Source organism: Nelumbo lutea, chromosome 2 (assembly GCF_056320005.1).
Source record: "Nelumbo lutea isolate HS-2025 chromosome 2, American lotus-T2T, whole genome shotgun sequence".
NCBI lineage: Eukaryota > Viridiplantae > Streptophyta > Magnoliopsida > Proteales > Nelumbonaceae > Nelumbo > Nelumbo lutea.
The window spans coordinates 72,521,545-72,535,810 of NC_142685.1; the positions used below are offsets into that span (position 1 = coordinate 72,521,545).

The 14,266-nt window shown below is 41.0% G+C and overlaps 1 protein-coding gene across 3 annotated transcripts in view; it reads right to left on the reverse strand.

Moving 5' to 3' along the window:
• The window catches only part of LOC148871496 (uncharacterized), a 181,046-nt gene that overhangs the window by 15,965 nt on the left and 150,815 nt on the right, over positions 1 to 14,266 (reverse strand). For all 3 annotated transcript variants that reach the window (XR_016106452.1, XM_088967218.1, XM_088967219.1), the window contains exon 53: positions 6 to 161. Coding sequence is in view for 2 of the 3 variants with exons in the window: in XM_088967218.1 (XP_088823344.1) it covers positions 6 to 161 (156 nt within the window). In the remaining variant the exon portion in view is untranslated. The remainder of the gene's footprint in view (positions 1 to 5; positions 162 to 14,266) is intronic.

The window sequence follows — 14,266 nt, forward strand, 5'->3', positions numbered from 1 at the left end:
CTAACCGTTAACATTTCATCTTTGGCGGTAGATTTCCATTGAAATGGCATTGGAGGATCAGTCGGATGAACATACTGTATTGACTGGGTCTCACATTGCTGTAAAGATAGACTCTGATTGGTCCTATTGATAAATAATGTGTGTGGTTGAAAATGAATGACCTGCAAATAAACATATTTTATCAATTGATGTATCAGAAAATAAAAGGAGATTGCAGTAAACATAAAAAAATATAATAGCTTATTATACTTGCTGTATGAAAGGAACAATTTAATTGTATATTAGAGAGGATATGACCTGATATTGTAAGGAAAGAACTGTCCATCCACATATTAAAATAAAGATAATTCTCTCTAGGCGTGTCAAACATAGAACACACCCACCAATTCGTGTGACTCTCTTGTTTCTTCTTCTCTTCAACTGGAACTAACATGGTATCAAAGCAGGTTGCTCTTTGATCATCTTCTTGCTTCTTTGTTACTCTTTATGGGCAGTAATCTCATCTCTGTACTGAGATCTACTGCACTCTTCAACTGGTGGAATTGTGTAGGGTTGTTTTGATCAACCTACCTGCTGTTCAGACAGAGTTGCACAATCAGCAAGAGAGATTTCATAAGCTCTCTCTTGGGAGACCTCATATCAAGGCCAAACTTCAGATCTGGTGTCACCTAGATCTGATCTCTCTTGTACAAATATCTCTTGCTTTGGTGAAGATTTGAAGGGGTTTTGACCTTTGATCCTCTCCCTTGGGCGGCTGCTACTTGTTGGATCGAGTGGTTAAGTGTTGGTGGGCTTATTTATCTTTTATGTTCCAGTTCTATTGTGTGTTTTGGGCCTAAACCTGTTTTATTATATTATGTCTAGGTGTCCCATCACTATCAGGGGCATTCTAGTCTATTCCTATAATATCTTATTGTTAATATATGTAATAGCTTCTAGGACCGGCTGAGAACACATTGCCACCCATTCACAAGCTTCTTCGCTTCTCTTCTTCTTCTACTTCTGTACTTCAGTGAACATGGTATCAGAGCACCAATCGGCCTGACCGATTTCATCTAGTTTCTTTCCTTTTCCTTCTCTCTTCTATTTTTTCCTTCTTTTATCACTGCTACTGTGATGAAGCCCTAGGACTGATCGTAGACTACAGAAAGGTCTGTGTCTAGGGATTTTCTTTGGGTTTAGGGACCAAGGAGAGGTTTTTCCAGCTGTTTATGCCCTACTAGTGGTTCTGCAGCAGTTAGTAGCCATTCAGCTACTAGAGAGATCTGTGTAGAACAGATCTAGGAAGAAGGACTGAGTGGACAGTCCTAGTTGCTGTCTGGGAGTTAGAACAGATAGCAGGGATGGTCACATCCCAGGTTTGACTTTCAGAAGTGGTGTTTTTGGCCATAGAAGCTGCTCTCAACCCAGAACTGGTTACAGAGAGTGTTTTTCAGTCTATTTGCAGAAGTTTTTTATCTGATATTTGAGTTCAGAGGTCTCAGGAACTACAGGAAGTTAATCTCATCCTAGTAACAGCTCTGGTAAGTCTGAAATCTTGTCCCTCTCGTTGAGATTACAGCTGTAGGTTGCTGTCAGAGGTAGAATATGTCTTCAATACCGGGAGAAGTGTCCTCTAAGGATAATAGAACTGGTGGGAGGTCTTCAAACCTGGAAAACCGAAATCTGCATAGCCTGCAGATCACTAGTGTGTTGTTAGATGAATACAACTTCCTGGGAACTTATGCGTTATATAGATGGACAGAAGAAAGAACCTAAAGAGAATGATGCTGATTACTCAACCTGGCACAAGGAGAATGCTACTGTTATGTCCTGGTTGAAGAAGGCAGAGCTTTTAAGTTCTTGGCTGCCTAGACCCGATGTATGAAAGCATAAGATCCCAAATTTTGGGAAGGGATGAACTTCCAGATTTACATCATGTTTACTATATTTTAAGGAATGAAGAGGTTAGAAGGAAAAAGATGCAAGTAAACATCCAAGTGCAGCCTGCTGAGCATTCAGCCTTGATTTCTTCAACCCAAAATGGGGGAAAACATTCAGTCAAGAGGCATCTCAGTGCTCTCATTGTGCAAGAGATAGACATTTGAAAAAGACTTGCTGGATTCTTTATCCTCACCTGAAACCAGCTGCATTAAGGAAAGACAAGAAGCCTCAGAAGGGTCAAATAGCAAGTGGAAATGTTGTCACAAGTAACAGTGGTGAAGCCCGAAGAACACACCTATAGTTGCACCAATTCAAATGGGACAGACTACTAATTCACATACATCAGGGTTGTACTTTGATTTCATAGCTGATGAGGTAGAAATCCTTAGCTGAACCATGGATCGGCTAAGAAATAATTCCCTTGCATCCACCTCTCTTGCCAAATCAGGTATTGTCTCTGCTCACAGTGTGACTGATCCTTTAGTGTCTAATTCTTAGACTATTGATTCTACTGCTACTAATCATGTGACGCACATGTCTTCTTTATTTTCTTCTTATCATTTGATGGCCAAGATAATATGAGTTGCTGATGGTTCCCTCTCCACCATCTTTGGGAAAGGGGAGGTTAACCTAAGCAAGGATCTCTCTCTTAAATCAGTTCTGCATGTTCCCAGTCTTGCTTCCAACCTCTTATCTGTTTCTAAACTTACCAAAAATTTAAACTATAGAATAACATTCCTTCCTGTAAAGAGACTGGGCCGAATGGGTCCTAGTATCTTCTCTTGTAATATTTTTTTCTATTTCCCTGTTAGCTAATGGGCCTCTCTTAATGGGCCTGTTATTTCTTTTTGTTAGATCTCTTTATGTTACTGCCTAGCTGGTCACCCACTTAAGGGCATACTTGTAATTATTTTAACATTAATTTTTAGCTAATGGGCCTCTCTTAATGGGAAGGATTATTCGAACCTTTCTTCTTCTTCCTCTTCTTTTCTCCATCTTCTTCTCTTGTACTGCTGCTCTTACTTTTCTTCCTCCTTTTTCTCTCTAATTTTTCAAGTTTACACCTATTTTTGAGGACTGGTTTACATCTTGATATCAAAGCAGGTTTCTTTCTTCCTTCTTTTCTTCTTCCTCTTTTTCCGTACACCCTTCGATTACGAAAGTGTATGGAGAGATAAGTCCTCTATAGCTCAAAGGATCTCTGGCCTAGTTGGTAGAGGATTTGGAGAGTTTAAATCTGGCTGGATATTGCCAAGAAGTGGTGCTGTTTTGTTGCTACCCAAAACCCTAGCCGACTAGAGATTTTCGAAGGTACAGGTAAAGGTGAAGCTTTGGGTGTGGCACTCTGTGCTTGGGAGGTGTCTTTTGACTCCTAAAGGAGGGCGACTCAGGTTTATAAGAGATTGGGAAGCTCTGGAGGAGCGGCTACATCTTCTCTCTTCCTCCCCTACAGCTGAACGGAGTAAAACCCTAGTTTTCAAGCATCTGAGTTCTGGTTTGACTTCAAGTAAGTTTATATAGACCAAATTTCTGGTTCTTTGATTTTCATTTGATTAATGGATCTGTTGAGCAAGAGAAGAGAAGAGGAAGAGAAAGAGAAGAGAGAAGAGAAGAGAGGCGAGAGGACTGAAAGCCCACAGAATACAGTAGGCGAGTGTAGTGTGTTATTATTTATACTAGGCTGGTCGTACAACATAAAATATGAGGAAATTACAAAAGTACCCTTGCGGTACTAAACATGTATACAACAACATCTGTCAACACTCCCCCTCAAGTTGGAGCATAGATATCAATCATGACCAACTTGTCACAAAGATCATGATGTCTGGAATGGTGAAGCCCTTTTGTAAAGATGTCTGCAAGTTGGTTCTCAGAGCTGACATAGGGAGTACATACTTCGCCTGTGATGACCTTCTCTCTGATAAAATGCTTGTCAACTTCGATGTGATTTGTTCTAGCATGTAGCATTGGGTTAGCGGCAATGTTATAGCTGCTTTGTTATCACAGAATAGAGTCATAGGCTTGTCCACTGGGAAACCCAACTCACTCAACAGATTCTTTATCCACATACCTTCAACTACTTCGTGAGCCATTGCACGATATTCAGCTTCAGCACTGGATCTAGCCACTACATTTTGCTTTTTACTCCTCCATGTAACAAGGTTCCCTCCTATAAAGGTGCAGTAGCGACTAGTAGACTTTCTGTCACTTTGAGATCCAGCCCAATCTGCATTTGTATAAACTTCAACTTTCAAATGCCCGTGCCTTTGAAATAACAAGCCAGCACCAGGAAACTTTTTTAGATATCGGAGGGTTCTTTCTGCTGCTTCAAGGTGAGTGGACCTAGGTGCATACATGAACTGACTGAGGACACCAACAACATAAGCAATGTCTGGACGAGTCATAGAAAGATATAACAATCTCCCTACAAGCCTCTGGAACTGTTTCACATCTTTGAGAGGTTCACCTTGGCTGTCACCTAATTTATGGTTGGGGTCAATGAGAGAGTCAACTGGCTTCACTCCCATCTTTCCAGTGTCCTGAAGTAAATCTAGGACATATTTCCTTTGGGAAATGAAGATACCCCTTTTTGATCGGGCAACTTCAATTCCAAGGAAGTATCTGGGAGGTCCTAGATACTTCACTTCAAACTGAGTGGCAAGGAAACCCTTCAACCTCTGGATTTCATCCTTCCAGTCACCAGTAACAATTATGTCATCCACGTATACTATTAAAGCAACCATTTTACCTTCTCTTTTCACAAACAGTGTGTGATCTGATTGACATTGCTTGTATCCTTTCTGCTGAACCGCAACATGGAATCTGCTGAACCAAGCTCTTGGTGATTGTTTTAGCCCGTATAAAGACTTCTTCAACTTGCACACTTTCTGTTCATTGCCTTGAGCCAGAAAACTAGGGGATTGAATCATGTAAACTTCCACTTCAAGGTCCCCATTCAAGAACGCATTCTTGATGTCAAGCTGATGTAGATCCCAATTCAAATTAGCAGCAAGAGAGAAAAGAACTCTAATGGAGTTCATCTTAGCAACAGGGGCAAAAGTTTCTGCATAATCAACTCCGTACACTTGAGTAAACCCCTTTGCCACTAAGCGAGCTTTATACCTCTCCACAGTTCCATCAGCCCTATGCTTGACAGTGAACACCCATTTACATCCAACTGGATCCTTTCCCTTAGGAAGATCTACAAGTTCCCATGTGCCATTTTTATGAAGGGCATTGATTTCTTTCTTCATGGCATTTGTCCATTCAGGTACTGAAAGAGCTTCTGCCACATTCTTGGGGATAGGGACATTGCCAATAGAGGTAAGGAAAGCACGAAATGAGGGTGAAATGTTCTCATAGGAAACAAAGTTGGAAATGGGATGTTTAGTGGTGCACAATCTAACACCTTTCCTGTGAGCAATAGGAAGGTCAAGGTCATTAGCAGCAGATGTATCAATTTCAATAGAATCAGGAACATCATTGGGCGCCAAGTTACCTGAGTGGGTATGATCCTCCCCTGAGGAGTTTGATGGCACTGGAGGTAAAACTTCTAGATTCTCCACAGCTCTTGAATTTGGTTGGCCTTTGTGATGACGAAAGAAGACACGAAAATGGCGGAGGATCAGGAAGAGAAGGGAGCTGAACCAGTTTCTCCTCAAGCCTACACTCCCCCTAAGGAGAAACAGGAAAGAAAGGCTCATCCTCAAAGAAAGAAACATCCATGGAGACCTAGAATTTTCGAGAAACATGATCAAAACAACGGTATCCCTTTTGAGTGAAGGAGTAACCAAGGAATATACAAGGAATAGTATGAGAATCCAATTTCCCATGGGTGGGAGACAGATTTTGGACAAAGCACCGACAACCAAATACACGAGGAGGAATGGGAAGAAGGGGGGCCTTAGGAAAGAGAAGCTGATGTGGGGCTTTGTACTCTAACCAACGAGAGGGCATACGGTTAATGAGGTAGGTAGAACAAAGAACAACCTCAAGCCAAAAACGTTTGGGGGCATTCATATGGAGTAGTAAACCCCGAGCCACTTCAAGGAGATGTCGGTTCTTCCATTCAGCCACACCATTTTGTTGTGGTGTTTGGGCACAAGAGCTATGGTGAAGTGAACCACCCGAAGCAAAGAACTCTGTGAGATCACTATGGAAAAACTCTTTTGCATTGTCTGACTGAAAAATTTGGATTTCGGTCTGAAATTGAGTGAAGACCATCCGCTGAAAATCTTGGATAATTTTTGGTACTTCCTCCTTGGTTCGCATATGTTGGTTCGGATGATATGTTGTTATTCTCTTGTCTGGGCTGGGTATTAGAGTCTCTAGTTAATGGGCCTAATTGTATCTTGTGTTTTATTAGACTGGGTGTCCCATCACTAATCAGGGGCATCCTGGTCCATTCGAACACATCAGACTCTTCTCTCTTCTTCTTCCTCTTCTTCCTCTTCTTCTTCTTCCTCTTCTTCCTCTTCTTCCTCTTCTTCTTCTTCTCAGCTCTCTCAACAGGTTCAGTTCGGCAAACATGGTATCAGAGCACTACGTCTAGTCGTAGAACACCTCTCTCGCCTGGTTACAGCTGCTGTCTCGCACTTCTCTCTCTATCTTGGTACTGCAAAGAAACCCTAGGTCTGGTCGTAGAACACAGCAGAACCTATACCTAGGGTTTCCCTTGGTTGTAGGGCCCAAGGGGAGTTAGTCCCAGTAACTGATGCCCTAAGAGATACATAGAGCAAGGTGTAGCCATTCGGCTAAGTGAGATCTGTGTAAAACAGATCTAGAAGAGAGGACTGATTTCAGCAGTCCTAGAGCAGTTCGTGGGTGAAGGTTAACCTGCAATAGCAGTGGTTGGTGTGTGGTAGAAGCCACAACAGCTAGGTCAGGGTTGCGGCAACAGTGGCCAAACACAGAACAGTTTTTTTTGGCTCGGCACTTCAACTGTAAGTAGCAGCTTGCGACTGCAGTGAGTGGAGCAGTACAGCAAAGTGGGAAGGGTATTACAGCCCTAAAACAGATCCTCCGGTCTGAGATTACAGTGCTGCAAGGTCCGGAAGTCTGAAGAGGTTTCACATAGCCTGTGTGACAGTTTTGGTACTCTTGCAAGTCGGAGAAGATGTCTTCCATATCTGGGGAAGTTTCTTCTAATATGGAGAACCCTAATTTTCACAGCCTACAGATAACAAGTGTGTTACTTGATGAGTACAACTTTAGGGAATGGTCTGTTTCGGCCATGCTCTTTATCACATCCTGGGATCTTACAGGCTATTTGGACGGGCAGAAGAAAGAACACGAAATAGGGAGTTCTGAATATGCTGTTTGGAGAAGAGAGAATGCTACAATCATGTCCTGGCTGCTTGCTTCAATGACTCCCAGGGTAGCTAGGACGATTCAACACTTCTCCACAGCTGCCAAGATATGGGAGAAGGTGTCTAAGACCTATGGGCAGAAAAAGAATAATGCCCGAATCTATAGACTGAATCAAGATATTGCTGCCCTGAAGCAGGGAGACATGAGTGATGCTACATACTTTGCTACATTAGAAGGATTGTGGGAAGAGCTGGATCACCACCTCATCATAGACTGGGAGAATGTCAGAGATAAGGAGAAACACGACAAACAAGTTGAAGAGGGTAGAGCATTCAAATTTTTGGCTGGCCTAGATCCGGTATATGAGAACATAAGGTCCCAAATTCTGGGAAGAGAAGAGAGGCTTGATCTACATCATGTCTACTATCTTGTGAGAAATGAAGAGGTGAGAAGAAAGGAGATGCAAGTTGATGCCCAGACTAAACCAGTAGAGCAGTCTATAGAACAATCAGCTCTCAATTCTACAAGCCAAAGGGGGAACATGTTCTCTGACAAGAGACACCTGAGGTGTACTCACTGTGGGGGAGAAAAACATGTGAAAGAGAACTGTTGGGTTCTCTACCCTCATTTGAAACCAGCAGCATTGAAGAAAGAGAAGAAGCACCAGAAGGGCCATTCGGCAAGTGGGAACCTAGCAGAAAGTCACAGCGATGGAGGTTCCAAACACTCATCCACAGTTGCTTCCTCTTCTTCGGGACAGACTACTAGTTCCCAAGGACATGGGCCTATGGATTTCACAGCTGATGAGGAAGAGGTACTTAGCCGGGCACTGGCCTGCCTAAGGACAAATTCTCTTGCTTCCACCTCCCTTGCCAGATTAGGTATTGTTTCAACCTTTAGCGAAACTAGTTCCATTGATCCAGCCTCCTGGATTATTGATTCTGGTGCAACTGACCACATGACTCACATGTCTTCCTTATTCTCTTCCTATGGGGGTTGCTGATGGTTCCCTCTCTACCATATCTGGGAAATGAGTGGTTGACCTAAGCAAGGACATCTCCCTCAAATTTGTCTTACATGTTCCCAATCTCTCTTCAAATCTTTTATCTGTTTCAAAACTTACCAGGAACTTGAATTGTAGCATAACCTTTTTTCCTACCCATTGTGTTTTTCATGACAATTTGACAAAGAGAACGATTGGGAGCGGTCATGAGCGTGGAGGCCTCTACTACCTGGATGCAGACATCAGTTCAGCCCTTCAAACATCTACTACTAGTGGTCAATCTAATGTGGAGTCATTATCTAAGCTGCACCTGTGGCATGCTAGACTAGGTCATTTATAGTTCTCGTCATTGGAAATGTTGTTTCCAGAATTGTTTCAAGGTGTGTCAAGTCAAAAGTTAGTCTGTGAAGTCTGTCAATTATCAAAACAGTGTAGAATTGTGTACTCAACTTCTAGTAATGAAATTCAAGCACCTTTTGACTTAGTGCATTCTGATGTTTGGGGTCCTTCTCCCATTGGTTCTGTGGATGGCTATCGATACTTTATCAGTTTTATTGACCACTATTCTTGATGCACATGGATCTACTTATTAAAGACACGGGATGAAGTGTCGCGGGTAACCATGGCATTTTGCAAAATGATTGAAACACAATTTGGCAAGAAAATCAAGCAATTTAGGTCAGATAATGCTGCTGAATATTTCGAAAGATCCTTAAACTTGTTTATGGAGGATGCGGGAATGATTCACCAATCATCTTGTGCTAGTACCCCCCAACAGAATGGGGTTGCTGAGCGCAAGAATAGACACTTATTGGAGATTGCACGAGCTTTATTATTTCAGCACAAGGTTCCAAAAGGCTATTGGTCTCAGGCAATCCTCACTGAATCATATCTGATAAACCGAATGCCATCTAAGGTCTTGGGAATGAAGACTCCATTTTCGGTTCTTTGCCATCTTCTCCCTGTTTTTTCTCTTCCACCGAGGGTCTTTGGGTGTGTATGTTTCATACATGTCAAGGATCCAAAGAAGACAAAACTGGATCCTTGAGCTACAAAGGGAATTCTTGGGTTATTCTCCTACTTGGAAGGGATACAAGTGTTATGATCCAGTCACCAAGAAAAGATATGTCACAAAAGATGTGGTGTTTTTTGAGTCTCAATCCTACTTTCAATCTTCCTCGGATCCTCTTCAGGGGGAGACTAGTAGGATGGAAGAGGACCCTCTGGTTGATTCTTCTATTCCCCATTTCTTTGTGCCCCTCTCTGCCTCGGATCTTCCATCTTCTCCTCTTGATCCTCCTAGTTGTGGTATCCCAGGTGAGTCTAGTGAGGCTCCCATTGGCCCAGCTACTACTAGTGGTGTGGAAAATGTTACTAAAGACTCCAACAGGCAGCAGAAAGATATCAGGTTTACCTACAATAGAAGGAAGAAGAGCCCTCCAACTCATGACAACAACCAATTGGACTCGGATCAACCTGTCTCAGTAACTTAAGGTAATCCTATCAATTCCTCTAACTTGGATCTTCCAATTGCACTTCGTAAATCTACTTGTTCTTGTACTATCAGATACCCTATTGCGGATTTTGTGTCTTACTCACACTTGTCCCCTAGTTATTGTTCTTTTATGTCTGCTCTCTCTTCTATGCATGTTCCTACTAGGTACTCTGAGGCTGTGTCTGACCCAAGGTGGAAAGAGGCTATGAATGAAGAAATGAAGGCCTTGATGAAAGCAAAGACTTGGGAACTAGTAGATCTACTGAAAGGGAAAGTATTATATGGACTTAAGCAATCTCCTCAAGTTTGGTTTGAAAGGCTCTGTGGGGCCGTGAAGAAAGTGGGATACACTCAAAGTGGTGTAGATTGTACCTTGCTCATAAGAAAACAGGTAACAGGCTTATAACACTCAATAGTCTATGTGGATGATATGGTAATTACATGTAATGATCTAGAAGAGATACAAAAATTGAAAGAGTTCTTGGCATCTGAATTTGAGATCAAAGATTTAGGCCATCTAAGATACTTCCTTGGAATTGAAGTTGTAGGAATGGAGACATGTATGATGGGGAGTAGACCAGAAAATACTCCAATAGAGCAAAATCATTGTCTCTAGGAATCGGTTGGGGAGGACTACCTTGATAAAGAAAGATACCAAAAGCTGGTGGGAAAATTGATATATCTATCTCTTGCTCGACCTGATATAGCTTATGTAGTGCATGTTGTTAGCCAGTTCATGCACTCTCCCAAGATTCCTCATATGAAAGCAGTTGAAAGGATCCTTAGGTATTTAAAGACACGTCCAAAGAAATGATTTTTTTTTCAAAAAGCACAATAAATTTAAAATTGAGGCATATACTGATGCAAATTGGGTTGGATCAATTGGAGATAGGAAGTCTACTTCCTAATATTGCACACTTGTTGGAGGGAATTTGTTTACTTAGAGAAGTAAAAAGCAAAATGTGGTTGCAAGATCAAGTGCAAAAGCTGAATATCGGGCTATGGCACATGGTATTGCAGAACTATCGTGGCTTAGGACCCTCCTTGGTATGCTTAGGGTGAAGGTTGATGGTCCTCTAAAGTTGTATTGTGACAACAAGGCTGCCATCAACATTGCAAATAACCCAATACAACATGATAGGACTAATCATATTGAGATTGACCAACACTTTGTAAGAGAGAGAATTGTCTTGGGTGAACTTTGCATTCCTTATACACCCTTTGAGATGTAGATTGCTGATGTTTTGACAAAAGGACTGTCTTCAATGAAGTTCCTAGGCTTACTTGGCAAGATAAACATGATTGACATCCATGCTTTAGCTTGAGGGGGAGTGTTGGATCGAGTGGTTAAGTGTTGGTAGGCTTATTCATCTTTTGTGTTTCAGTTCTATAGTCTGTTTTGGGCCTAAACCTGTTTTATTTTATTATGCCTATGTGTCCCATCACTAATCAGGGGCATTCTAGTCTATTCCTATAATATCTTATTGTTAATATATATAATAGCTTCTAGGGCCGGCTGAGAACACATTGCCGCCCATTCACAAGCTTCTTTTCTTCTCTTTTTCTTCTTCTTCTACTGCTGTATTTCAGCAAACACTGCTTACAGTTTCCTTTTTTGGACTGTCATTCGTTAAGACTTGAAATTTCGGACTTTGCTTGCTCATCCTAAGGGTTTCAGTGGTTTCCAGTGATTATCTAACTTCTCCCTAAGGTATTCTTCTTGGCCTTTGGTGATTATTATCAACTTTTATATTGTCTTTTCGGTTTCTTGTCTGAATATGGGATCTAAAAGGAGTGACATCATCTCTGTGAAGTTTGATGGAACAAACTGTGCTATGTGGGAATTCCATTTCCAACTTTTTTGTTAAAGGGAAGGGTATGTGAGGTTATCTGGATGGTACCACAACCATCCCTAATATTACAAATGCTAAAGGGATGAAATAGTAGAAAATCAATAATGGCCAAATAATTTCTTGGATATTGAGTTCAGTTACTCTTGATGTACCCATTCCTATGAGAGGCCTGAAAACTGCTAAGGAGATGTATGACTACCTTGAGAAGGTGTATCAACAGTCAAATGTCTAGACAATATCAGATTGAAATGGACATATTCATATACACCCAGGGGGAGAGAAAAATATAGGAATATTATGCTACTTTTGTTAATCTGTGGACAAAATATGAGCTTGTTCATCTTGGGGCCACAACTACTAATTGTTGTGTGAAAACTATGAAAAAGCATTTCAATCAAAGGAAGATTATGCATTTTCTTATGCATCTTAGACCCGATTAGAGTTGATAAGGTCCAACATACAGTATACTTAGTAGGTAAAGTGTGCCTGATTTGGACACCATATTAGGAGAACTGTTAAGGGAGGAAACTAGACTATACACAGAATCCTCCCTTGACAACAAGAAAGAACAATGGCATGATATAGTGTTTCTAGCCACTAAGGCAAAAGGGAAAAAGGACTTTTCCAAGATTTTGTGCTATGAGTGCAAGGAGTTCGGACATGTAGCCTCTCACTATAAGAAAAGGAATTTTTGTGCCTACTGCAAACAACAAGGCCACATTATTACCAGCTTGTCTAGTAAGTCTTCTACCACTTGTTTCTCTCCTAGCCATATTTGGATTATAGATTTGAGGGCCTCAAATGATATGACTAGGGCTTCCTTTGGTCAGACTCCTAATGACCAGATTATTACTGTTAGTGGTGAGTCATAAAAAATTGCTGGTTGTGATGATTTATTTCTTTCTACATCCCAATCATATTCCTTCCACCTCCAAAAAACCGTCTTTATTGACGACCGACCTTATTTTAGTGGGTCAACTTGTTGATGATGGTAACATGGTTTTGTTTTCTTGTGATGGTTGTGTTACACAAGACCAACGCATTACAAAGTGAAGGGGAAGGGGCCTAGACTTGGGAGGCTGTTTGTTCTTAAGCTTGAGAAGATATCTTCGTCCCTGACTTCTTGTCTTCTTTCTACTACTAAATGATGTTTTACATTCTTGTTGTAATAATGTGTGACATTTATGGCATAGACGTTTAGGCCACACACATGCTAAGAACTTGGATCATTTATTTTCTTCTTGTTGCTTACCTACTATTATTTCTGTTTTTAAGAATATCTGCAAGTCTTTCATAACTTGTGGTCTTAGTAAAAGTCATTTTTCCTTCTCCATCTTCTTCTATGCATGCTACTATTCCTTTTCAAGTAATACATAGTGACGATTGGCTGTCTCCTATTATATCTAGACTTGGATACAAATATTTTGTTTTATTTATTGATGATTGCTCCAGATATACCTAGGTTTATTTTCTCCGAAAGAAACCAGAAGCTCTTTCCACCTTTCAAAACTTCCACACCATGGTAATGACCCAACATAATGCCACCATTCGTATTCTACGTTCTGACTTAGCAGGAAACTCAGGACTTATCGGAAAATGATACTTGGGAGCTTGTTTCTCCTCTAATAGATGCCTCCATTATTGGTAGTCGTTGGGTGTACAAAATCAAGTTAAATTATAATGATAGTTTGGAGAGATATAATGTTCGTCTTCTTGCTCAAGGGTACAAATAGGAACATTGAATTGACTATGAGGAGACATTTGCACCTGTGGCTAAGATGGCTACTATTGGGTTTATTCTTGCCATCACTACTATTAAGAAATGGATTGTTCATCAAATGGATGTAAAGAATGCCTTTCTTCATGGGCATCTTCATGAGACAGTGTATATGAAACTTCCTCCGCGCTACTATGATGATCCAACTTTAGTCTATAGAAATAAGAAGTCTTTGTATGGGTTCAAACAAGCTCCACGAGCTTGGTTTAAGAAATTTAGAGGGGTTATTATTGAAGAAGGATTTCAGCAGAGCTCTTCAAATTATTCCCTCTTTATTCTCATCCCCAAGGAGTGACTCTTCTGTTAGTGTATGCTGATGATATACTTATTACTGGCGATGACTTGTAAGGGATCACTCAATTGAAGCAGCTTGTTAGTCAATTCTTCAAAATGAAGGATCTTGGTCCAGTAACATACTTTCTTGGCTTTGAGATCACCTAAAGTGTTTGAGGATATTTTTCTAATCAGCACAAGTATGCTAGTAACTTGATTAAGATTGCCATTTTCTCTGACTTAAAGCAAGTTGATACCCCATTGGAACTCAATCTAAAGCTCAATAAGGATGATGTACAACTCCTTCCTGATGCTACATTATATCGTCATCTTGTTGGAAGCCTTATTTACCTCACCATGACTCGGCCAGACATATCCTAAGCTATGCAGGTAGTCAACCATTGTATCAACTCCTAAATGGTGTTTTCCTCATCTCTTGGAAGTGCAAGAAGCAATAAACAGTCTCCAAATCATCTACTGAAGCTGAATACTGTGCCATGTCCTCTGTTTGCAATGAGCTTGTATGTTTAAAGCCCTTCTTCATGATTTGGCCATTGATCACTCAACTCTCATTCCTTTATTTGCTGACAACATGAGTGCAATCAAGATGACCTCAGATCCAGTCTTTCATA